The sequence below is a fragment of the Triplophysa dalaica genome, chromosome 24 (assembly GCF_015846415.1).
Source record: "Triplophysa dalaica isolate WHDGS20190420 chromosome 24, ASM1584641v1, whole genome shotgun sequence".
NCBI lineage: Eukaryota > Metazoa > Chordata > Actinopteri > Cypriniformes > Nemacheilidae > Triplophysa > Triplophysa dalaica.
In genome coordinates this window covers 3,626,814-3,652,912 of record NC_079565.1, presented here as the reverse complement: position 1 = coordinate 3,652,912, position 26,099 = coordinate 3,626,814, and the positions used below count along the sequence as shown (strand labels likewise).

General features: G+C 39.9%; 1 protein-coding gene across 1 annotated transcript; it reads right to left on the bottom strand.

Annotated features, from left to right (window-relative positions):
- Nucleotides 1-1,004: 1,004 nt before the first annotated feature.
- On the bottom strand, nt 1,005-24,447 carry LOC130414660 (mucin-2-like). Its single transcript, XM_056740675.1, has 54 exons — nt 24,343-24,447; nt 24,191-24,250; nt 23,742-23,780; nt 23,403-23,667; nt 22,723-22,837; nt 21,947-22,034; nt 21,625-21,707; nt 21,283-21,493; nt 21,036-21,161; nt 20,806-20,923; nt 20,591-20,729; nt 20,398-20,514; nt 20,030-20,099; nt 19,760-19,894; nt 19,443-19,610; nt 19,248-19,342; nt 19,034-19,163; nt 18,679-18,925; nt 18,528-18,568; nt 18,335-18,438; nt 18,006-18,157; nt 17,782-17,920; nt 17,455-17,565; nt 16,572-16,751; nt 16,248-16,487; nt 15,913-16,069; nt 15,485-15,616; nt 14,500-15,351; nt 12,448-12,472; nt 12,226-12,351; nt 10,564-10,845; nt 10,030-10,389; nt 9,442-9,636; nt 7,727-7,971; nt 7,400-7,506; nt 6,265-6,793; nt 5,996-6,153; nt 5,679-5,853; nt 5,327-5,562; nt 5,008-5,191; nt 4,607-4,784; nt 4,297-4,481; nt 4,028-4,097; nt 3,775-3,899; nt 3,648-3,679; nt 3,344-3,491; nt 3,043-3,135; nt 2,864-2,904; nt 2,636-2,755; nt 2,342-2,437; nt 2,128-2,247; nt 1,971-2,010; nt 1,497-1,614; nt 1,005-1,411 (listed from the first exon to the last, which is right to left on the bottom strand). The coding sequence occupies exons 1-54, from the start codon at nt 24,419-24,421 to the stop codon at nt 1,246-1,248; spliced, it is 8,547 nt and encodes a 2,848-aa protein (XP_056596653.1). The 5' UTR covers nt 24,422-24,447; the 3' UTR covers nt 1,005-1,245.
- Nucleotides 24,448-26,099: the final 1,652 nt, after the last annotated feature.

Below are 26,099 nucleotides of genomic sequence, written 5' to 3'. Positions count from 1 at the left end.
AAAAGAGGACTTTGGTCCACTGTGTTTTCTGAAGTCCACAGTCAACGCAGCCCTCTACCAGGACATTTTTGAGCACTTCATCCTTCCTTCTGCTGACAAACTTTATGGATATGCCGATTTCATTTTCCAGGAGCACTTGGCACCTGCCCACAGTGCCAAAGGTCATGAAAGCTGGTTCAATGACCATGGTGGTACTGTGCTTGGTTGGCCAGCAAACCTACCTGACCTGAACCCCAAAGAGAATCGATAGGGTATTGTCAAGAGGAAGATTAGAGACACTAGACCCAACAATGCAGATGACCTGAAGGTCGCTATCAAAGCAACCTGGTCTTCCATTACACCTGAGCAGTGCCACAGACTGATTGCCTCCATGCCACACAACATTGATGCAGTAATTCATGCAAAAGAGGGCCCAACCAAGTATTGAGTGCATAGAAATGAACATACTTTTCAGAAGCCTGACATTTCGTTTTAAAATATCCTTTTTTTAATTGATCTTATGTAATATTCTAATTTTTTGAAACACAGAATATTGGGTTTTTATTATCTGTGACCCATAATCATCAAAATTTCAAGAAATAAAGGCTTAAAATATTTAACTCCGTGTGTAATGAATCTATACAATATATGGGTTTCACTTTCTGAAATGAGTGACATAAAATATTGGCCCTTTTCACGATATTCATTTTTTTAAATGTACCTGTACATTTATTTACAATATGCTTTGTATCGACCACAGTCTGTCAAACTGATTTGTTTCCTAGATTGATGGGTTGGGATTGGAAATATTACGTGAATTGTCTTCGTTACTATAAAGTAATCATGTGAATTTGTAAACAATTGTAAGGGCAGAAAGAAAGGACTATAAGGATGCTGAAGTAAACATTATTACGTTTACACACAGCATAATAGTGTAGCGCCCCTAGTGGTTGTGTTTTCACTGATGTGATGAAGTGTGAAATGATAAACAGTGGATGTTTTTTGTTGCAGGTTGATTACTTTATTGTGTTAAGCATTGAAATCAACTATTCTATATGTCATTTTATTATTTTTATAGAAGAACCAAGATTATTGAAGAGAAACATTAAAGTGATTACAATGAACTTTGCCATAAGTATAAAAGCGGGAAGATTTTTAATTCATTCACCATTATCTTTCAATCTTGCAAATATTTTTTAAATTGCAATAGTCACATTCAATCAAAGCAAGGTTAAGTAGAGGTTGAATTTAGCTGCTGTCCAGTCTTCAGTCCTGACATTTGGTCAGCTCGCATTGACAGCTGTCAATGTAGACGTAGTCATGCGTGATCTCGCTGTTATCAGAACACTTCAGCTTCACTTGTTTCGTGCTGGTTTTCAACTCCCGACAACAAGAACAGCTGTGCATCATTTTGTTTGCCTCCATTGAATACCTGTGTATGTGTACAAAAACTTATGACTTAGGAGTTAACTTATGACTGTACAGTTTATTAAAGGATGATCTGCACAAGCTCTTACATTGATAGGGTGTCACAGTGGCCACTGCAGGACGTCACTTCTATAGGATCGATGGATGTGCAGTCATTTACGTTCACATGAGTGGTATTCTTTAGGAGGTTGCAGTCGTTGTGATCACCTAAATGAACAGACACAGGCTTGTAATAGGCTCTATTGAGAAACAATACGTCAGATGCATAGACATGTTCTAATACTTAGGGCTGTTTAGCGATTAATTGCATCCAGAATATAAGTTTTGAGTTTACATGATAAATGTAATGTGTGCAATGTATGATATAGGCCTATGTAATATTTGCACTGTGCATATTTATTTTGTGTTTTTACAAACAAATACACATACAATGTATATATTTTCATAAATATATTCATATTAATATACCATTTCATAAAAAGTGATATATTTGATCCTGTGCTTTCTTGATAAATACATTTTTACTGTTTAAACTTTACTATTAGTGGCAAAAGATATCTTACAGATTTGACAACATCCATCTGCATCCAATCTCTCAGTCCCCTGTTTAAGACATCACAACCAAACACATTTTCTTAATCATCAGTCAAATTTAAGTCATACCTCATACAAAATACAGAGTAAGAATGTCATGTTACAAGCTACATATAATCTACTTACGGGCAAACAGTCATCTGAATTGAATTCAGGGCATTGTTTTGTTGTCTTTTCTATTAAAAATGACCCATCGACTACATGGCAGGTCAACGTCTCGCATGCGGATCTGTGCACTTCTCCGACCTAACAAAACAAAATTCAGGGTGGATGAAGACTAAAGAACAGAGAAGATTCTTTGGCTGAAGTAGAATGTTAAGAAATTTAAAAAAAATTGTACCTTGAGAATTTGTAAGGTGCTGTTGGATTGGTAGATGCATCCCGATGGCTTACATGTTGGGCAACACTCTCCTTCCACCCTCACCTCTTCAAAACCCTTTGGGGTGCAAAGTTGACAGCTGCATTGTCACATTGACTAAATCCATTAAAATCGGCAATATCATGATGAATGAACAGCTTTGATCGTTTCAATTTTTTACATTGGACCCTCATATTATATTAATTTTACCTTCCTCAACTATTGTTCTTCATAAAGTGAAGTAACCCGTTCGAAAGCATAAATAATCATTATTACCTGACCACAAGGTTCACACATCATTGAGAAACATTGCACAACATGTAGGTTAGTCTCTGGGTCTCTTTCCATTTCACATCTGCATTGGGTGCATGGATCTGAGGGGATTTTAACGCCAGGCTAGAGAAAAGGAGGAAAAGGGAAACGTGAACCCAGCGCTACAAAGCCTAAAGTGTTTGATTAGTTGGTTATACACATTAGGTTCTTCTGAAAGATTCTTATACTCACTTTGTACTCATTGCCATTGTACACGCAGACATCTTTGGGAACTGCTCAGAATTGATTTTTGTTAGAAATTGTGTAATTATTGAAACAATTGAGTAATTAAAGATTTGCCAATTTTAAAGTGTTGTGTAGAGCAATATATTCAGCTTTATACCAACACCGTAACATAATCCTAAACTTACCACAGGCTGGACAGCAACCCTCCCCAGATGCATTTGTTGCGAACTCGTATCCCACATCACATTTCTTGCTAAGACACAGCTCGACATTGCATTCTGATTTTAGAAAAATAAATTTCAAAGGTTTTATTGCATTTTTAGGCATTTATGTCTGTTTAATTTAAAGGTTGCACTATGTGTTATGTCAAAATGGTCATTTATATCTCGCGTATTTTTGTCTGTTTTGTCTTATTCTTTAGTTTTAAGTCAATCACATTGAAGAAAGAGGAATATTAGGAATATTAGGCATGTACTGATAACTCACCACAAGTTGGACAGCAGTTGCTCAAAGTTGTTTTGTATTCTTCACCACATGGCTCTATACTTGGACATATAACAGGCTCTTTCACAACACCAAAGCTCTCATCAGAACATTTATACGTTGTACAGCCAATGGTCCATGTATCTCCGGGCTACAGAAGGGAAAATATGTAGACAATTGTTAGGTATTGCAACGAAAGTCTGTTCAAATCCTCTTTATTTGTTTTAAAATTAGTAAAATCACTTAAGCCTATGATTTCATTCTTATTTGGAGAGAACCTTAGCGCTAAATGCCATGTAAATCATACCTGTCTAGGTAATCCATCAGGGCCAACGCAATCTGCAAATATGGGATTAAAACACATTAACAAATATATTCCATTAAAGTGCATTAATCTAACATACAAAAAAAGTCAATTAAGTAGCATTTCTTACCGCAGTTAGCTGTACATGTATCTGACATTGAACTAAATAGATAGGTGTTATCCGGGCAGAAACAGCCTTCTGTAAACCTTGTTTCATTCTTTAGACACTCTGTGTCCACAAACATTTCATTGTATCTGGTTGTAGGTAGAAAAATACAACAGAAGCACATATCAGATGTGTTAAATAAAGTGAATTTAGGAGCATTACATTTTCACAACAACACATAGAGGTCTGTTTTTTGCATGGATGCGCAGTTATTTACCTTGAACTGCAAGTTTTTTCCACTTTAGGCCCACATGCTTTGTACACTTTGTTATTGGAGCACTTGTTGTCTAAAATGAAAACCCAAAATATTTAGACTTTTAATGATCTGTAATTTGAATATGAACAATAATATGTTCAATCTATTTAACTGGCTAATTCAAGAATTCTCAAAAGTTTGGCTCAGTTTAAGTTCATTGGGTTTAATTTAAATAATTTAAATTTAATTGACTGTTTAAGTGCTTGCTTGGTTCTGTGTTCACTTCTTACCACAGAGCCCGTTGAGTTCAGTTGCGTTTCTCCAGTCGACACAGACGGATGCCTCACCACACTGCCGTGAGTAGGCCTCCAGACTGGCGCAGACTAACGATGGAGTTTTCTTGTTGCACACGTCATATTTACATGCCTCATAAAAGCTTTGATATGGAACGACTTCATGGCACTTATTGAACAAACTGAAAAGTAGCATTAAAGATTTTTGCTAAACTTTTAAACTCGAACACTTCTAAATTTGTTTATGCTTGTTTTTCAACAGTTTCTACATAGTGAAATGAATAAATCTTGGTCATTTCTTCCTTACTCGCTTTTGATGAGCTCACAGGCTTCTGCTGTACAGGTTGGTGGGGCTACAGGTGGCTTTTGTGGGGAGTTTTGACATTCTGGGGTGGCTGCCCAAAGTTGTGCCATATGCTCGCATGATTCGTCAGTTTTTCCATCAGGACGTCTGCAGTCATTTGTTTGGTCGTTGTCACAGACCCCTTAAATTACCAACAGAATTGTATTATTTGAAGCGAACAATCGTGATAGTTATATAAATTGTGACATGGCCAGCCTATGGTGTGTCAGGAAATTGAGAAGCCAAAGTAACGTAATTCCTAAATTTCGTTGTAGAAGCAAACATGAAATAAAGTACTGTAGACAGATGTAAAATAATTGCACATCTTTATCGTTTTTGCTAGGAGAGCTTTAATGTGTACTCACCACATTGTCCCTCTGTATTAGCGTTAAAGTTGGAAAATGGAAGTTTGATCTCAAAGCCATGATGATTAACTAATATCTCAGCTTTGATTTCAGGGATGGTTAAAGTCGCTGCCATGCCAGAGGAGGTGATGATGAAGGCTTCATTCATGAAGGTTGGGAGCTTCATAACATCATTGACAAAGACCTGTAAGTATTTAAATGACACTATGTTACAGTGTGCCAAAACCGACATGACATGCCGATTAGTGTTCTACGGAAGACAGTCAAACGTGTTCGGAGCAACATTTTCTGTTCCAGGTGAACTATGCCTTTCACTCACCTGAATCTGTTCGCTGTCGCTAGTCATCTTGACTTTATAGGATTTGTAATTCACCACCACATACTCAGGGCAAGCAAAATTATTTGTATTGTTACAGTAATAGTTCTTAACATGGACACTGATGTCATGTTTAGGAACGATTTCTCGGACCAATACGTAGGAACAGTTCCCTTGGAAAGTGTAATATTTTCCGTCAAAAGTTTTGTAATGAGGATCACCCCAGCCACTGCATTTACCTGTTGTTTTAGAAAACAAATTGAATATTTTTCCAAGCACAATGGTTGTTATTTGTTTGGTCAGAACCATTATCATTCATATTCAAAATAAATGAAAAAAAAACTTGTTAACTTACATGGACACTCATATTTGTAGCAGCAGTTATTGTTATAATAAACCTTCTCAGGTGTAAGTCCATTGGCACATGTAGGTATTTGGGCGTCATTTGGATCACACTGTACAAGGGTTGACGTTACATGGCCATCTATGCATGTTTTCGTGCTACATTCATCAGTCCATGATTCTCCATTCTGTTGGAAATGAATCAATTATTAAAAATATCTAAAGATCCCAAATGACATTACAACAGTTTTAAACATTTTCTTCTTTGCAATGTTTAGTATGCTATGGAAAATTGTACATAACTATAGCTATTTGTTTTTTCCAGGTTACCTTTCGATTGACATCAGTACAATCTCTGGCAACTGTAGAAAGTGGAACTGTAGTGGTTTGATGACACGGTTTCTTAGTTACTTGAGTAGTACAGCTAGAGCTGCAGTAAGCAAAGTAACACCAGTCTGCTTTGTCAGTTTGGTTGTAAATGACAGACCCTGTTAATATATGAAAGAGGCAAAAGTACTGAGTAACATTGTTAAGGTTTATAAATACTCAAAAACCAAAAGCAAGTGTAAAGGAGAAAATATTGTGAAAGGGATATTTACCTGGTGCAAACGTTTGATTTAAATATGTGCAAGAACATGTTGTAACATTCACTTGTGGTAAAGTGGCATGAGTTTCTGTTCTAATTGATTCTGTTTGCACTGTAAACTCCGTTGAAGGTTGTGTTATGGGTTGCGTTGGATGTGTACCAGTAGTTACAGCGGTCGTTGATGGTTGTGTGGTTGCTTCTGTTGAAGGCTTTTTAGTGGGTTGGGTTGGAAGTGTACCAGTAGTTTCAGTGGTTGTTGATGGTTGTGTTGTTGCTTCTGTTGAAGGCTGTGTAGTGGGTTGTGTTGGAAATGTACCAGAAGTTACAGTGGTCGTTGATGGTTGTGGTGTTGCTTCTGTTGAAGGTTGTGCAGTGGGTTGTGTTGGAGGTGTACCAGTAGTTACAGCAGTCGGTGATGGTTGTTGTGTTGCTTCTGTTGAAGCTTGTGTTGGAGTTGTACCAGTAGTTTCAGTGGTCGTTGATGGTTGTGGTGTTGCTTCTGTTGAAGGTTGTGCAGTGGGTTGTGTTGGAGGTGTACCAGTAGTTACAGCAGTCGTTGATGGTTGTTGTGTTGCTTCTGTTGAAGCTTGTGTTGGAGGTGTACCAGTAGTTTCAGTGGTCGTTGATGGTTGTGGTGTTGCTTCTGTTGAAGGTTGTGCTGTGGGTTGTGTTGGAGGTGTAGCAGTAGTTACAGCGGTCGTTGATGGTTGTGGTGTTGCTTCTGTTGAAGGTTGTGCAGTGGGTTGTGTTGGAGGTGTAGCAGTAGTTACAACGGTCGTTGAAGGTTGTGGTGTTGCTTCTGTTGAAGGTTGTGCAGTGGGTTGTGTTGGAGGTGTACCAGTAGTTTCAGTGGTCGTTGATGGTTGTGGTGTTGCTTCTATTGAAGTTTGTGCAGTTGATTGTTTTGGAGGTGTACCAGTAGTTACTGCAGTCGTTGATGGTTGTTGTGTTGCTTCTGTTGAAGCTTGTGTTGGAGGTGTACCAGTAGTTTCAGTGGTCGTTGAAGGTTGTGGTGTTGCTTCTGTTGAAGGTTGTGCAGTGGGTTGTGTTGGAGGTGTACCAGTAGTTACAGCAGTCGTTGATGGTTGTGGTGTTGCTTCTGTTGAAGGTTGTGCAGTGGGTTGTGTTGGAGGTGTAGCAGTAGTTACAGCGGTCGTTGAAGGTTGTGGTGTTGCTTCTGTTGAAGGTTGTGAAGTGGCCTGTGTTGGAGGTGTAGCAGTAGTTACAGCGGTCGTTGATGGTTGTGGTGTTGCTTCTGTTGAAGGTTGTGCAGTGGGTTGTGTTGGAGGTGTACCAGTAGTTTCAGTGGTCGTTGATGGTTGTGGTGTTGCTTCTGTTGAAGGTTGTGCAGTGGTTCGTGTTGGAGGTGTACCAGTAGTTACAGCAGTCGTTGATGGTTTTTGTGTTGCTTCTGTTGAAGCTTGTGTTTGAGTTGTACCAGTAGTTTCAGTGGTCGTTGATGGTTGTGGTGTTGCTTCTGTTGAAGGTTGTGCAGTGGGTTGTGTTGGAGGTGTACCAGTAGTTACAGCAGTCGTTGATGATTGTTGTGTTGCTTCTGTTGAAGTTTGTGAAGTGGGTTGTGTTGGAGGTGTACCAGTAGTCCCAGTGGTTGTTGATGGTTGTGGTGCTGCTTCTGTTGAAGGTTGTGCAGTGGGTTGTGTGGGAGGTGTACCAGTAGTTACAGCAGTCGTTGATGGTTGTTGTGTTGCTTCTGTTGAAGCTTGTGTTGGAGGTGTACCAGTAGTTTCAGTGGTCGTTGATGGTTGTGTTGTTGCTTCTGTTGAATGTTGTGCAGTGGGTTGTGTTGGTGGTGTACCAGTAGTTACAGCAGTCGTTGATGGTTGTTGTGTTGCTTCTGTTGAAGCTTGTGTTGGAGGTGTACCAGTAGTTTCAGTGGTCGTTGATGGTTGTGTTGTTGCTTCTGTTGAAGGTTGTGCAGTGGGTTGTGTTGGAGGTGTACCAGTAGTTACAGCAGTCGTTGATGGATGTTGTGTTGCTTCTGTTGAAGCTTGTGTTGGAGGTGTACCAGTAGTTTCAGTGGTCGTTGATGGTTGTGTTGTTGCTTCTGTTGAATGTTGTGCAGTGGGTTGTGTTGGTGGTGTACCAGTAGTTACAGCAGTCATTGATGGTTGTTGTGTTGCTTCTGTTGAAGCTTGTGTTGGAGGTGTACCAGTAGTTTCAGTGGTTGTTGATGGTTGTGTTGTTGCTTCTGTTGAAGATTGTGCAGTGGGTTGTGTTTGAGGTGTACCAGTAGTTACAGCAGTCGTTGATGGTTGTTGTGTTGCTTCTGTTGAAGCTTGTGTTTGAGTTGTACCAGTAGTTTCAGTGGTCGTTGATGGTTGTGGTGTTGCTTCTGTTGAAGGTTGTGCAGTGGGTTGTGTTGGACGCGTACCAGTAGTTACAGCAGTCGTTGATGGTTGTTGTGTTGCTTCTGTTGAAGCTTGTGTTGGAGGTGTACCAGTAGTTTCAGTGGTTGTTGATGGTTGTAGTGTTGCTTCTGTTGAAGTTTGTGCAGTGGCTTGTGTTGGAGGTGTACCAGTAGTTACAGCAGTCGTTGATGGTTGTTGTGTTGCTTCTGTTGAAGCTTGTGTTGGAGGTGTACCAGTAGTTACAGCGGTCGTTGATGGTTGTGGTGTTGCTTCTGTTGAAGGTTGTGCAGTGGTTTGTGTTGGAGGTGTACCAGTAGTTCCAGTGGTCGTTGATGGTTGTGGTGTTGCTTCTGTTGAAGGTTGTGCAGTGGGTTGTGTTGGAGGTGTAGCAGTAGTTACAGCGGTTGTTGATGGTTGTTGTGTTGCTTCTGTTGAAGCTTGTGTTTGAGTTGTACCAGTAGTTTCAGTGGTCGTTGATGGTTGTGGTGTTGCTGCTGTTGAAGATTGTGCAGTGGGTTGTGTTGGAGGTGTACCAGTAGTTACAGCAGTTGTTGATGGTTGTTGTGTTGCTTCTGTTGAAGCTTGTGTTTGAGTTGTACCAGTAGTTTCAGTGGTCGTTGATGGTTGTGGTGTTGCTTCTGTTGAAGGTTGTGCAGTGGGTTGTGTTGGAGGTGTACCAGTAGTTACAGCAGTCGTTGATGGTTGTTGTGTTGCTTCTGTTGAAGCTTGTGTTGGAGGTGTACCAGTAGTTTCAGTGGTTGTTGATGGTTGTGGTGTTGCTTCTGTTGAAGTTTGTGCAGTGGCTTGTGTTGGAGGTGTACCTGTAGTTACAGCGGTCGTTGATGGTTGTGGTGTTGCTTCTGTTGAAGGTTGTGCAGTGGGTTGAGTTGGAGGCGTACCAGTAGTCGCAGTGGTCGTTGATGGTTGTGGTGTTGCTTCTGTTGAAGGTTGTGCAGTGGGTTGTGTTCGAGGTGTAGCAGTAGTTACAGCGGATGTTGATGGTTGTTGTGTTGCTTCTGTTGAAGCTTGTGTTTGAGTTGTACCAGTAGTTTCAGTGGTCGTTGATGGTTGTGGTGTTGCTGCTGTTGAAGATTGTGCAGTGGGTTGTGTTGGAGGTGTACCAGTAGTTACAGCAGTTGTTGATGGTTGTTGTGTTGCTTCTGTTGAAGCTTGTGTTTGAGTTGTACCAGTAGTTTCAGTGGTCGTTGATGGTTGTGGTGTTGCTTCTGTTGAAGGTTGTGCAGTGGGTTGTGTTGGAGGTGTACCAGTAGTTACAGCAGTCGTTGATGGTTGTTGTGTTGCTTCTGTTGAAGCTTGTGTTGGAGGTGTACCAGTAGTTTCAGTGGTTGTTGATGGTTGTGGTGTTGCTTCTGTTGAAGTTTGTGCAGTGGCTTGTGTTGGAGGTGTACCTGTAGTTACAGCGGTCGTTGATGGTTGTGGTGTTGCTTCTGTTGAAGGTTGTGCAGTGGGTTGAGTTGGAGGCGTACCAGTAGTCGCAGTGGTCGTTGATGGTTGTGGTGTTGCTTCTGTTGAAGGTTGTGCAGTGGGTTGTGTTCGAGGTGTAGCAGTAGTTACAGCGGATGTTGATGGTTGTTGTGTTGCTTCTGTTGAAGTTTGTGAAGTGGGTTGTGTTGGAGGTGTACCAGTAGTCCCAGTGGTTGTTGATGGTTGTGGTGCTGCTTCTGTTGAAGGTTGTGCAGTGGGTTGTGTGGGAGGTGTACCAGTAGTTACAGCAGTCGTTGATGGTTGTTGTGTTGCTTCTGTTGAAGCTTGTGTTTGAGTTGTACCAGTAGTTTCAGTGGTCGTTGATGGTTGTGGTGTTGCTTCTGTTGAAGGTTGTGCAGTGGCTTGTGTTGGAGGTGTACCAGTAGTTACAGCGGTCGTTGATGGTTGTGGTGTTGCTTCTGTTGAAGGTTGTGCAGTGGGTTGAGTTGGAGGCGTACCAGTAGTCGCAGTGGTCGTCGATGGTTGTGGTGTTGCTTCTGTTGAAGGTTGTGCAGTGGGTTGTGTTCGAGGTGTAGCCGTAGTTACAGCGGATGTTGATCGTTGTTGTGTTGCTTCTGTTGAAGTTTGTGAAGTGGGTTGTGTTGGAGGTGTACCAGTAGTCCCAGTGGTTGTTGATGGTTGTGGTGCTGCTTCTGTTGAAGGTTGTGCAGTGCGTTGTTTGGGAGGTGTACCAGTAGTTACAGCAGTCGTTGATGGTTGTTGTGTTGCTTCTGTTGAAGCTTGTGTTGGAGGTGTACCAGTAGTTTCAGTGGTCGTTGATGGTTGTGTTGCTGCTTCTGTTGAATGTTGTGCAGTGGGTTGTGTTGGTGGTGTACCAGTAGTTACAGCAGTCGTTGATGGTTGTTGTGTTGCTTCTGTTGAAGCTTGTGTTTGAGTTGTACCAGTAGTTTCAGTGGTCGTTGATGGTTGTGGTGTTGCTTCTGTTGAAGGTTGTGCAGTGGGTTGTGTTGGAGGTGTACCAGTAGTTACAGCAGTCGTTGATGGTTGTTGTGTTGCTTCTGTTGAAGCTTGTGTTGGAGGTGTACCAGTAGTTTCAGTGGTTGTTGATGGTTGTGGTGTTGCTTCTGTTGAAGGTTGTGCAGTGGGTTGTGTTGGAGGTGTACCAGTAGTTACAGCAGTCGTTGATGGTTGTTGTGTTGCTTCTGTTGAAGCTTGTGTTGGAGGTGTACCAGTAGTTTCAGTGGTCGTTGATGGTTGTGTTGTTGCTTCTGTTGAAGATTGTGCAGTGGGTTGTGTTGGAGGTGTACCAGTAGTTACAGCAGTCGTTGATGGTTGTTGTGTTGCTTCTGTTGAAGCTTGTGTTTGAGTTGTACCAGTAGTTTCAGTGGTCGTTGATGGTTGTGGTGCTGCTTCTGTTGAAGGTTGTGCAGTGGGTTGTGTTGGAGGTGTACCAGTAGTTACAGCAGTCGTTGATGGTTGTTGTGTTGCTTCTGTTGAAGCTTGTGTTTGAGTTGTACCAGTAGTTTCAGTGGTCATTGATGGTTGTGGTGTTGCTTCTGTTGAAGGTTGTGCAGTGGGTTGTGTTGGAGGTGTACCAGTAGTTACAGCAGTCGTTGATGGTTGTTGTGTTGCTTCTGTTGAAGCTTGTGTTGGAGGTGTACCAGTAGTTTCAGTGGTCGTTGATGGTTGTGTTGTTGCTTCTGTTGAATGTTGTGCAGTGGGTTGTGTTGGTGGTGTACCAGTAGTTACAGCAGTCGTTGATGGTTGTTGTGTTGCTTCTGTTGAAGCTTGTGTTGGAGGTGTACCAGTAGTTTCAGTGTTTGTTGATGGTTGTGTTGTTGCTTCTGTTGAAGCTTGTGTTTGAGTTGTCCCAGTAGTTTCAGTGGTCGTTGATGGTTGTGTTGTTGCTTCTGTTGAAGGTTGTGCAGTGGGTTGTGTTGGAGGTGTACCAGTAGTTACAGCAGTCGTTGATGGTTGTTGTGTTGCTTCTGTTGAAGCTTGTGTTTGAGTTGTACCAGTAGTTTCAGTGGTCGTTGATGGTTGTGGTGTTGCTTCTGTTGAAGGTTGTGCAGTGGGTTGTGTTGGAGGTGTACCAGTAGTTACAGCAGTCGTTGATGGTTGTTGTGTTGCTTCTGTTGAAGCTTGTGTTTGAGTTTTACCAGTAGTTTCTGTGGTCGTTGATGGTTGTGGTGTTGCTTCTGTTGAAGGTTGTGACGTGGGTTGTGTTGGAGGTGTACCAGTAGTTACAGCAGTCGTTGATGGTTGTTGTGTTGCTTCTGTTGAAGCTTGTGTTGGAGGTGTACCAGTAGTTTCAGTGGTCGTTGATGGTTGTGTTGTTGCTTCTGTTGAAGGTTGTGCAGTGGGTTGTGTTGGAGGTGTACCAGTAGTTACAGCAGTCGTTGATGGCTGTTGTGTTGCTTCTGTTGAAGCTTGTGTTGGATGTGTACCAGTAGTTACAGCAGTCGTTGATGGTTGTGGTGTTGCTTTTGTTGAAGGTTGTGCAGTGGTTTGTGTTGGAGGTGTACCAGTAGTTTCAGTGGTCGTTGATGGTTGTGGTGTTGCTTCTGTTGAAGGTTGTGCAGTGGGTTGTGTTGGAGGTGTAGCAGTAGTTACAGCGGTTGTTGATGGTTGTTGTGTTGCTTCTGTTGAAGTCTGTGTTTGAGTTGTACCAGTAGTTTCAGTGGTCGTTGATGGTTGTGGTGTTGCTGCTGTTGAAAGTTGTGCCGTGGGTTGTGTTGGAGGTGTACCAGTAGTTACAGCAGTCGTTGATGGTTGTTTTGTTGCTTCTGTTGAAGCTTGTGTTTGAGTTGTACCAGTAGTTTCAGTGGTCGTTGATGGTTGTGGTGGTGCTTCTGTTGAAGGTTGTGCAGTGGGTTGTGTTGGAGGTGTACCAGTAGTTACAGCAGTCGTTGATGGTTGTTGTGTTGCTTCTGTTGAAGCTTGTGTTTGAATGGTACCAGTAGTTTCAGTGGTCGTTGATGGTTGTGTTGTTGCTTCTGTTGAAGGTTGTGCAGTGGGTTGTGTTGGAGGTGTACCAGTAGTTACAGCAGTCGTTGATGGTTGTTGTGTTGCTTCTGTTGAAGCTTGTGTTTGAGTTTTACCAGTAGTTTCTGTGGTCGTTGATGGTTGTGGTGTTGCTTCTGTTGAAGGTTGTGACGTGGGTTGTGTTGGAGGTGTACCAGTAGTTACAGCAGTCGTTGATGGTTGTTGTGTTGCTTCTGTTGAAGCTTGTGTTGGAGGTGTACCAGTAGTTTCAGTGGTCGTTGATGGTTGTGTTGTTGCTTCTGTTGAAGGTTGTGCAGTGGGTTGTGTTGGAGGTGTGCCAGTAGTTTCAGTGGTCGTTGATGGTTGTGGTGTTGCTTCTGTTGAAGGTTGTGTTTGAGTTGTACCAGTAGTTTCAGTGGTCGTTGATGGTTGTGGTGTTGCTTCTGTTGAAGGTTGTGCAGTGGGTTGTGTTGGAGGTGTACCAGTAGTTACAGCAGTCGTTGATGGTTGTTGTGTTGCTTCTGTTGAAGCTTGTGTTGGAGGTGTACCAGTAGTTTCAGTGGTCGTTGATGGTTGTTTTGTTGCTTCTGTTGAAGATTGTTCAATGGGTTGTGTTCGAGGTGTACCAGTAGTTTTAGCAGTCGTTGATGGTTGTTGTGTTGCTTCTGTTGAAGCTTGTGTTGAAGGTGTACCAGTAGTTACAGCGGTCGTTGATCGTTGTGGTGTTGCTTCTGTTGAAGGTTGTGCAGTGGGTTGTGTTGGAGGTGTACCAGTAGTTTCAGTGGTCGTTGATGGTTGTGGTGTTGCTTCTGTTGAAGGTTGTGCAGTGGGTTGTGTTCGAGGTGTAGCAGTAGTTACAGCAGTCGTTGATGGTTGTTGTGTTGCTTCTGTTGAAGCTTGTGTTGGAGGTGTACCAGTAGTTTCAGTGGTCGTTGATGGCTGTGGTGTTGCTTCTGTTGAAGGTTGTGCAGTGGGTTGTGTTCGAGGTGTAGCAGTAGTTACAGCGGTCGTTGAAGGTTGTGGTTTTGCTTCTGTTGATGGCTGTGTAGTGGGTTGTGTTGGAGGTGTACCAGTAGTTACAGCGGTCGTTGATGGTTGTGGTGTTGCTTCTGTTGAAGGTTGTGCAGTGGGTTGTGTTGGAGGTGTACCAGTAGTTTCAGTGGTCGTTGATGGTTGTGGTGTTGCTTCTGTTGAAGGTTGTGCAGTGGGTTGTGTTGGAGGTGTACCAGTAGTTACAGCAGTCGTTGATGGCTGTTGTGTTGCTTCTGTTGAAGCTTGTGTTGGAGGTGTACCAGTAGTTACAGCAGTCGTTGATGGTTGTGGTGTTGCTTTTGTTGAAGGTTGTGCAGTGGGTTGTGTTGGAGGTGTACCAGTAGTTTCAGTGGTCGTTGATGGTTGTGGTGTTGCTTCTGTTGAAGGTTGAGCAGTAGGTTGTGTTGGAGGTGTACCAGTAGTTACAGCAGTCGTTGATGGTTGTTGTGTTGCTTCTGTTGAAGGTTGTGTTGGAAGTGTACCAGTAGTTTCAGTGGTCGTTGATAGTTGTGTTCTTGCTTCTGTTGATGGCTGTGTAGTGGGTTGTGTTGGACGTGTACCAGTAGTTACAGCAGTCGTTGAAGGTTGTTGTGTTGCTTCTGTAGAAGCTTGTGTTGGAAGTGTACCAGTAGTTTCAGTTGTCGTTGATGGTTGTGGTGTTGCTTCTGTTGAAGGTTGTGCAGTGGGTTGTGTTGGAGGTGTGCCAGTAGTTTCAGTGGTCGTTGATGGTTGTGGTGTTGCTTCTGTTGAAGGTTGTGTAGTGGGTTGTGTTGGAAGTATACCAGAAGTTACAGCAGTCGTTGATGGTTGTGGTGTTGCTTCTGTTGAAGCGTGTGTTGGAAGTGTATCAATAGTTTCAGTTGTCGTTGATGGTCGTGTTTTTCCTTCTGTTGAAGGCTGTGTTGTGGGTTGTGTTGGACCAGGTGTACCAGGAGTTACAGCAGTCGTTGGTGGTTGTGTTCTTGCTTCTGTTGAAGGTTGTGTTGTTGCTTGTGTTAAGGGCATTGTAGTTTGTTGGGGTGGAGTAGTAAAAGTGAATGGTGGAGCTGTTGTGGTGCATGTTTCAATAGTTCTATTTATTGTTCCATCTTGTCCACACACAGCAATGAAACACATGCCATACCCATCTGTGGTGTGGTAAACAGTTTCTCCAATCTTGAACTCTTTTCCATCATAATCACATTTAGGAGCACACTCTGGCTCTGTAACACATTTTCTGGTTTCCTCTTTTAAAAATGGCCTCTCTGAAGGGCACTGAGGGAAACACCCTGAAAATAAAATGGGCAGAATTAGTATAGTTTGCACAGGTATTAGTAGAATCCTATAAAAAGCCCTCTTTGATTAATTCTTTCAGAAGTTTTGTACATTAACATCCTTTTAGAGATTTAAATATAATCATACCTTCAAGGAGAGGAATTTGATTGGAGCAGGTCCCCGATGGGTTTCCGCATGTTTTCATGCAGGTCGAACCACAGGTTTTATAATGCCACTCACATTCACCCTGTGGGTTGTTGTAGTACTCACAGAATAATGCTGCAAAAGCATCATTTCAGTCAGAATTTTCATTTTTATTAGTCAAAACATCACAAATGGCATATTTAGAAAAATTGTATAAATAAGGTTTAAGGATAAGCTTCTAGATAGGCACTTTGAAGGTTTAGCAACAGTATTGTGTAATTTTGTTGTTTTTCAAATATTATGCTGATTTCGTCACTACAATTATTAAAATTTCAGTGGTTTTGAAACGTTCAAGACATGGCCCTGAAACAACTTTCCTGTTAAACGAGAAGCCACAGCCCCCCGCCCCCCAGAAGAATTTTGGGACTTACGACAAATGTTTGGACTACGCCATGCGATACAAGCTCCTTTTTTTCTGCATTCAGCAGCATACGCAGTCACTGCGGTACAGAAACATTCGCAGTCCCCACCAGTGTCACACGCACAGGTGTCTCTTACACAGGCATCATAGTATGGGGCAGAATCCACCTAGAGACAAGAGACCCCAAGAACTTTATAACAGTAGACTATTGGTATTTATTACATGCATGAATCAGCAATGGCTAATGAATGTGAAGAATCCATGTAAATCGGAGAAGTTCACTTATAAAAGCTAGATGACTTTTAGTTTGCAATCTAGGCAAAGAAAAATCATATCTTTACATACATGTGAATGGCAATCGGTGAATACGTTGCTTGTAATGATGCTGCACTGTTTCATGGCCCAGGCACTCCGGTGTGGGTTTTTCTCACAAGGATTCATCAAGCTGTTCACTTCCGGGCAGCTGGACGTCACTTTCCAGCTATTTCCAAACACCACCGCATCTGTGACCTCTTCTCCATCGTGCTTCACAAAGTCGTTATTCGCGTTACCGTCAAAGTTTCCACACAGTCCACAAACCTTGCCCTGTCATAGAGATCATGGACATTTGAGTGGGTGAAGAAAGGGTTGAGGGTGGCTATGTGTAGTGTATGTAGTGGTTAGGCATACCTTTAAGTTTGGATGGAGCTGAAGCATCAGACTTGTTTTTCTGTCCCAGATTAAGTTTAAAAGCTTTCTGACCTCTACGATTATGTGTTCTCCCACAGTATGGATTTGATATTGGTAATCAGTTCCATTGCTTACGACAACTTTGACTGCATCAGCTTCGGATAAAATCACCTTGTATCTCTACAGGATTTGAATAGAAAGTTGCAGTGAGACTGCTAATTGCATTTAGTTGGATTTCTATTACATCGTATAGTTTTTAAACGGCTACGTTTTTGCTTAATCATTTGTGCTCTCCAAACAAAAGTTGTTGAACGAACTTAATTAAATTAATGAAGAAATTGAATTGCATTTCTCCAAGAAAATATAATTTGTTTGAATCAATTCATTATAATCTTATTGTATGAACTTATTTTTTTAGTAGTCTTGATTAAATTAATTTGTGTCTTAAAAATAAAATAAAATGATGTACATTTATACATTTTTAACATTAATTAGATATCATTCCATTTAACTTCAATAAGAAGGTATTGATTCAATAGAAGTCATCAGAATTGCAAATTAAGAATTGTAACCGCCCACGACCTAACCAAAGGCAACGCTTTTCTGAACAATGGTAACCATAACGCTCAAAAATATAACAAACTCTTCAAAAGCTTAAAGATAAACACAACACAACTCCTTTATGTTGTCCCAACATGAAAGGATTCGGTTATATGACGAAACATAAAAAAATCATGTTGCAACCACATTTTTAAGTAAATCGAACAAGCAGCTAAAAATGAACCACATTTATTAATATAACTGAATAGTTATTATATTGTGCACATTTTTACATACAGTTATTCTTTATTTAAGGTGACTATGAACAATGAACTAGCCTTACCCCGAAGAAAAGATTGATGGATTTGGAGCAAATAGAACTGGTGCTGCCACAGGGAATATTCTCTGTTACAAGGTGAAACCCATATGGGCTCTGTTCGTTATTGCAGTGATCCTAGGGTGTTTCAGAATGTTTCATGTCAGATGTTATAGTTACTTTCCATAAAACATATTGAAAGTTTTCCAGTTTAATGATTAAAAAGCATCATACAAAACACCATTTGTTTGTTTAACATATGCTCAGAGACAGAAATTAAAACTATGTCTTAACAATTTTAATATTTGTAAAGTCGAATTAAAGTAGGAAAAGTCCAAACTGATGTAAACGTACATGTGCTAGGATGTATTCACAGTCCCCATGGTAAGAATATCTCTTGCCGTCGAAAGTCTGGAAATGACCTTCCCCATAGATGGTGCAGGTGCCATAACATTCCTTATCCGTACAAGCCCACATCCCGCTCTTGCATGTGCTGAAAAATATAGAGATAAAAAAGTGAATCTTTAATTAAAATGTGTTTGTTCTGTCGTACTACATTGATGCAATGAACGGCTCACCAGTTGTTGCATTCATCTTGAATCTGGTCCCCAGGTGAATAAGTTAATCCATCGTGGGTACAAGTGCAATTATCTATCTCCACACAGTCACCCTTTCCATCAGCAAGAAGGTGATCTGGGCACACACAACCTGATACACACCCAGTGCTCACCTGTCACCGAAAGAAAGCCACAAGGTATATGTTTTTCCTCAGCGGCTTTCAAATAGCCTGATTCAGTAGCATCCAATACATTATGGATAATATCCATGCATCAAACAGACCAATTCATTAGTCTTTATATAACCTAAACTATCAACCCGTCCATCCACCTAATGCATCTCAACTCACACAGTTGTTTAGATCTTGACTTTGACATGTCCTTTGACACTCTGTCCCTTTCTTTCCATGTTCGCTTCCCGAGCAGTTGACGAAGACCATTGGAGCCACACATTCTAAAAACAAAACACGCATGTGTGAAGAGCCTAAAATCGTTGTACCGTACTAGTGTTTTCATTAGTTGTATTTAGTGGTCGAAGCTCACCTTTTTGACCGGAGCAGTGCAGTTTCCCATAACTGCAGAAGCTACAACATGACAAAATGGTGCATATCATTAACTTTTACATAGCGATGTTATCAAGAGCAAATGGGTCTGGTCAACAGTGCATCAGGAGTGTGAAATGTGAAATTCATACCATTTAGCACCATCTACGTAGACGGACCCTTCAGGAACAATGATCTGGCTGTCATGGAAACAAGGGCACTGCTCCCCTTGCACACAGGTGCCTGCATCATTGAGATAGGTGCCCTCAAGACAAACACAGCCATCTACAGGTGTGAATGATGCTTTGCAAGCGTAACCAATCCCGCTGAGAGAGCGACAGGTGTTGGGACAGCTGGTGATGTTGTAGGCATACTTCATGTTGTCTGAACACTTGGATTCTGTGAGCAGCAGACATTTGTGTTTATTATTGCAAAGTACTGCAAAATGATGTGAATGACACCAATAATTCAAGAACAAAACATTGTTTTGTTAATGAAATATCTCACCACAGGGATATGAATCCATCCATCCCTGGATAACGACCCCTCTGGCGGCACAGGCGTGGGCGTAGGAGGAGAGGGCGGCGCACATACACTTCCCGATATCAGCACACTTACAGGTGTCATAAACGCAGCTCTGCAGAAGATGAAGCCCAATCATGAAGGAGAGCAAATGTGTCATGTATGCATGTATGTTTAAGAAAACAAGTGTGAATCTTACTTGATAGTAAGTCACGGGACTTATTTCTGAATGACACGAGGAGAAGGTTCCATTTGGGTTTGTGAGACGGGAGCACCAGTCCTTTGCAAGTTTTTCTGATGAACAAAAAAGAATATTCCGCGAAATTTAATCACTGCTTGTCGTTTTCAATCGTCTGTATGCTCTCATGATGATTTGATGTTATAGTCCAAGTACCTCTTTCCACACTCAGACTGCAGGGGTTGTCGAACGTGTTTTCAATATCTGTGCAACTGTATGGGTTTTTTTTCCAAAAGTTGACAAAAGTTGTTGGTGTTCCCTCTGTGAGGCCTGATTGTGTTTTGAAATCATCTGATTGGATGTCATTATAGTTCCCACACAGACCTGAATGGAACGACAATAGTCATCATTAAACTATACAGATAAAATTATGTTTGTCTTTATACGTTTGTCTTTTATTGAGAGCATGAGGTCATTACTTAAATAGTTAAGAAAATATGCATTCTTAAGCACAACCGAATGACAAAACTCACCACTTAATTTGCCTTTCTCTGTAGCGCTGGCTGCAATATACAACTGCATGATTGGAGTCAGTTGGATCTCTAGGCGAAGACCCTTCGTATCAGCGATAATGTAGGAAGAGGAGGGCTTGAAGATGTCAACATTCTCTGCGATAGAAACGTTTGGATAAGAAATTAAACTTAAGAATGAAGATTCACTTCATCACGTGCATTTCAAAAACAACGTGTATTTTTTGTCTCACAATGAGGTTAGAGAATGTTCCTCATATTTGACGAACCCACCTGTGAAGATTGGAAACCCACTTGAAGCGATTCCATTTAGTGTGACTGTCCCACTGGGCGAAAATTGTATCTGTATTATAAGAAAAAAATGGTTTGACCAAAGTTGAGAAGCAGAGCTCAGAAAGATTGATCTCAAATAAAGATATTTCGACTAGATTATGTAGTATGTACAATATGCACAATATGCAGGTTCTCTTTGCATGACATTCCCTGCTCAATCTGATTTAACGTCCAGTTTACAGAGACCATATTGTACAAAATTCACTATCCCACAATGCACTTCCATGTAATTTTTGAATTTCAAATAGTAAATAATAATCTAATTTATGCTCAAATAAATATAATAAAATACAATTATAAACACTCACAGTTGTCAATCTGTTCCCCAATATGATCAGCGAAACTGAATTTAGACATGTGTCTGCTCGGGTTGGCTCACACTTTGCCAGATTTCCAATTACAGCAATATTACTATCGTTGGAGTGCTGAAAAAAAAAAGTGATTTCAGTCAGTATTTATATTAATAGTTGAGGTGCAGTTTTTGTATTGACAGTGGCACACCTTAGTAAGGATGTAGTCACAGTTGCCATTAAAGCTGAAGGTTTTTCCATCATATGTGGTGATGTGAGAGCCTCCCACAACAGAGCAGATTCCAGGACATTCTAGATCCGTACAAGTCCAGTATCCAGCAGCACAAACGCTGTCACATTACGCCAACAATGTTATCATTGTATAATCTAACATTTGACGTAGACATAAACGTGTAACTGACTTACCATGATTTACATGCATGTTCGTATGACTCTCCTGTCTGGTATAATGTGCCCTCGTGCACACATGGACAATTACTTATAAGAACACACCCTCCGTTGCCAGTGATATCTTCAACAGTGCCTGAAACAACAGAAATCTGAGTTAATTGTGAGCTAAATCTCATTGTAAAATATATTTTCATAAAGGTATCATTTAAACAGAAAACATCTTTGTTTCAAAACCAGATTCTTACCGTCCGGGCAGAAACAGCCATCTACACAGTTATCCGTACACAACAGGCTTCCATCTGGATCTGAGCAGGTGTTTTTGCATGGACCTCCACACTCCATGTATTCCATGTTCAGCGGACATTTCTTTGCTGCTCAACAAAACAGTTTGTCAGATACACTCGTCATTGCTGCTGTGAATATTCTATATAATTAAAGCAAGTAAAGTATACTGTGACAACATTTACACAATCTTCCAGAAATCACACTCACGGCAGAGTTGGTCTGTTCTCCATGTCCCCGGCTTGCCACCAGCGTGTGCGCACTGTCGTGAAATTTCTGTGAGCGTGTTGCAGACGCACTCCTGGTTGCCTTTACATTGACACAGATCGTCTGCGCAGGCTTTCTCAAACGAACTCATGTCCAGCACACGGCGACAGTCGTCGAAACCTGCACTCTGGATATACTCCTTGCAAATGTTTGCCTGATAAAAACAAAACTCTTTCAGAAGACTCTTACAAAGGTAACTCATTGATTTCCATTATTTTGTTAATGCAGAAATTTGTATGCTGTCTCACAATCTTTTCACATAGTTTCAAAAGTCTTGAGTTTTACCTGGCTGTCACACTGTTCGTTGGGCTGTAGTGTCACTTTTTCACATGATTCAGCTGATAAAGAGACCTTCCATTTGTCTGGACCTGATGTTAAATGGGCCCCATGTTAAATGTATCAGGTGTTAAAACTATTAAACATAGGTATATTAAAATTTGTTATTTTTGTCTAGCCGTTTTAGATAGATTGTAAATATTGGAATAAGGCGTAGCAACACCAGAATAACAGGTTTGTTACCCATGGGATGAATAAATAGATAAAATGTAAAAACCTGAATGCAAGTCACTTTATTAGGCCCTAAATGTAAAAAAACTAGGTGATTTACCAATGAGATCGATATCATTTCTCTTGTTCCCATTGAAGTCTCCACAGAGACCACATGTTTGGCCTCGGTACTTCTCAGCAAGTTGAATCTGGGGGAAGAAAATAAAAAATGTTATAATAAAAAAAACTATTGTTGTTATTATGAATAATTTAAGCTATTAATGATCTAAATTGGTTCTCTCTCTTCCGTATTTGATTTTAAGTCCTACTTGATGTTTAGCATATCTACTCTTTACTAAAATAAATGACCAAAACCCCTTAAAGGGACAGTTCATCCAAAACTGAAAATTCTGTCATCATTTACTCTTTTTATTTCAATTTTTTTATGGCTTTCTTTCAACCGCAGAACACAAAATAACATATTTTGAAGAACGTTGGTAGCCAAACAGCACTGGCCCCCATTCACTTCTATTGTATGGACACAAAACCAATGCAAGTGAATGGGGGCTAGTGAAGATTCTTCAAAATATCTTCTTATTTGTTCTGAAGAAGAAAGAAAGTCATACATGTTTCAAATGACAAGAGTCTTATTGAATGATGACAGAATTTGTATTTTTGGATGAAATATCACTTAAAGCTTTATGTGTTTGCATAAAACTAAAACAGTCATCATGCGTTTGTGAAGAACCTTCTGCACTTTAGTCATAGAAACGGGATAAGCCCTCTTTGTTTCCTCGCAGCGATAAACAGTTTAGACAGTTTCACAGATTTCATTTGGCGTGTTGATCACAAATATTGCTGAGATGTTCTCAAAGATTCCGTAATAATACACCGTACCACTACAGACTGGTCTGCTTCCTCCCAAAAGACAGTCACACCGTATCTGGAGATCTTGGCACTTGATAAGCTTCCCTCGATTTTAATTCCATTCTGATTGATCGGAATAGACACCCTGCAACAACAACAAAAAGTTTCTGTCAGACTTTGTGGAGAAGAATAAATTGGCACCCTTTTTTAATATAGATATTACTACGGTTATATACTGGAAATTGTAACTAATTACATTTACATTTATGCATTTGGCAGACTTGCATTGCATTATCCTATACATTTTTGTTTCCAAGTAAGTGTTAACGCCATGATCTTACCACTGAGCTACAGGAAATTGTTGTGCAATGTAACAAATATTTAGAAATACTATTGATAAAAAACTGTTGTTTTAATTATTTTAATGTACATTTTTAACTAAACATCCTATACATATTTTTTTTTGTTGATCTTGGTTCTGACTTAAATTTATACATTTTCCAAATGTTTTTATCCTAAGCTATTAACCTTGCATTGAATACCTTGGGAATCAAACCCATTATCTTTGTGTTGTTGGCTTTATTTAATTGACCAAAAAATAATCCCATTATTTTAACATTTGCAAATAATAAAAAAACATTCTTAATCATTTCAACAGCTTTATTGCTTGATAATAGATTTTTTTATTGCTTAATAATAGAAAAACTCACTCTTGGTCGTCCATGAAAATGTTGCCATCCCTGAGTTTGATGACTATTCCCTCCAGCTGTATTGTGATTAAGTTGAATGCGACGGAGCCATTCACAATCTTTCTTTGCATTTGGATGTTAAAATCGGAAATAGCGGTGTCGCACATTACGGCCAGAACGTAGTTACACGTGTCAGCCGTTTGAAAGAAATGACCATCAAATGTCTTGAAGTGGAAATTTCCCCATGTGCTACAGATGGTGGATTGATGACCAAAATCTGGTTCAGCTGAATCAAGAGAATTTATTAATATGTGATTGTTTGCAAAATTACACTATTAAGTCTAAAAAGATTTTAAATACCTAATGTTGTTGTCAATAGATTTGGTGTGGTGGGGAGCGCTAAAAGCAGAAGAAAAATGTATACAGGTACGTAAAACTCAACATATTGATTTTGACTGATATAAAAAGTTCACGTCTATTTATTTGTACATGTCTTGCTTTCTGATTTAATTTAGACAAACACTGGGATAAATATATAATGACCTTTAACATCTTATTTAACTCTATTTTCTATATTCTCTTCTATATGCACAGACTTTGGAGTATACCAGATTAACATTAAACAGCAAGTTTCACATGTTAACAAAGTTTATGTGACAAATAAAATCTTGAATCTAACGCTTGAAATACACTGAAATATTTAGGATTTTAAAAACAAATTAAGACCGATCTAAAACTAATCTAGAGCTTTTTACATTACAAATCAACATGATTGGTTTGTAATACTCAACACACTATGAATCAATTACCTGTTGTTGACCATAAACTGTATGTTGACTCGGTCGAGTCCGCAACATCAAGGGAAAATTCTTTAAACAGAAAGATAGACAGAAATATAAAGTGAAATATCGTTTTTTTTTTGTCTAAACCAGTGATGTGTATTTTGTTTTAGTTTGCTAACCTGCTTGTGTTGACCGGAGCCCCGTCAGTAGTATAACCCATCTGAGCATCCTCATGTGGGACATCCTTAAGGTCCCCATAGAGAAAACGTGTCTGTTCTTCTCAAGCTAAGATGTCGTCTCCATCAATGCTCACCTATTTATAATGCCATTCAGTTTGCTTTCATTTGTGATCAAAAGGTGGGAACCCAAGCTTGAATTTCGCCTCGGGTCTTGTAGATGGTGGGAAACAAACAAATATTGAATGTTTTAGGTGGCGTTTGAGGTTAAACAGTGTATTTGAATAGTGAGTAGCATGTCCTGTCACACAACAATGATACGTTTGTCGTGCAGTGTGTTTGAATTAGACAAGGATGTGACTCTTGCACAATATAAAAGTAGTTTTTCACCATTTTTATAACAACCTCAGTCAGACTTTGCTTGTCTTTGTTTGTTTATTGCTCTAGGGGGGACGTAAAGCAAGATTTAAAATTTTTTTACACAGGTTTTCCACTTCAGTTGACAGGACTGTATGCGCTTTGTTTTTTTAGAGATGCTGTTGCGGTTGACTGTAGTGATCTCTCTACGTGAAAAAGCTTTTAAATACAGTGGCTAGCACCCTAAACATGCTTTCGATTTTTTTTTTAAACAGAATACCAAGTCAACTTTGATTGATGCTGTTTATTGGATGATACTTGTGTCAAAGTATGTAGAGATCTTTGTTAAATTCTTAGCTTGCTCATTTGTATCAATCCATACATAATCCAGCACTATACATAATAGTATGAAAGATTAATTAATTGTAAGACGTTGTATCGGCGTCACATTGTAGTTGTATATCTTTCCAGATACAACAGCAAACATGTGTAGCAAACATTTGAATGTTTGCACATCGATATTCTGTTTATTTAAAATCAGCATCCTTAAATGTGTATTTGATGAATGTCATTTTATCTAGTCTTAGTAAAGTAAATTGATACCATAATCAAATACTGTTATTTGCTTATAAAACTTTCTTTCAACAACAGCCTACGTATTTGACATGCACACCTTAATGCAATGGGTGTGGTTAAAAAAGTTGGAAACACTTCAGTATAGGGCGCAATTCTCACTATCAACTAGTTGCCTTAAAATTTTGAGTTTATTTAGCTTATTAAACTAGTTAACTAAATGTTGACTTAACTAATATTTTTAAGTTGAATAAACTCAAGAAATGTAAGGCAACCAACTCTAAGTTAAACTAATAATAAGCAAAAAAAAAATTTACACTGTGTACATAAAACGTTACAATTTATCCTATTTGAACTTGGCATTGAAATTGGTCCTGACTTGGTGTAGTCTTTGGGACACCCATCTTGGCATAGCGCATACCAGGTCAGCTATAGGAAATGTTAAAATATGATTTTTTTATATATATGGTGAACAATTTATAAAGTATATGTCCTTGATTGGTGAAATCGATTCTTTATTCACCAGTATTTTTTTACGAGTTACATGTAAAGCATGGAGAGAACAGTTTGAGTGGCAACAACATAAACAAACGTTATGTGGCCCAAACTTGACTGTTGAGTAGTTTTACTTCAATTCAATACAGTTGATATACAATAAAATATTAATATTAATTAAATATAAAATAACTTGTGATCCTATAAGCAAACAAAGACCGGAAGTTAACTTTGGACCATATGCGTGTGTTCGTAAAAACCGTCTATATTGGGACATAGTGGATTTTAATCACTTCTAAGGATGTGCTTACAGCCATTACTTTGTTTTACTGTTT

Excerpts from the sequence above, each read along its gene's own strand:
- LOC130414660 (XM_056740675.1), bottom strand. The coding sequence starts at position 24,421 with ATGGGGACCTTAAGGATGTCCCACATGAGGATGCTCAGATGGGTTATA. Across the intron at positions 16,752-17,454 it reads CCATCAATCTTTTCTTCGGG|AGATACAAGGTGATTTTATC; the intron begins GTAAGGCTAGTT and ends CAAATCCTGTAG. Across the intron at positions 10,846-12,225 it reads AACGACCACAGAAACTACTG|CTTCAACAGAAGCAACACAA; the intron begins GTAAAACTCAAA and ends CTCCAACACAAG.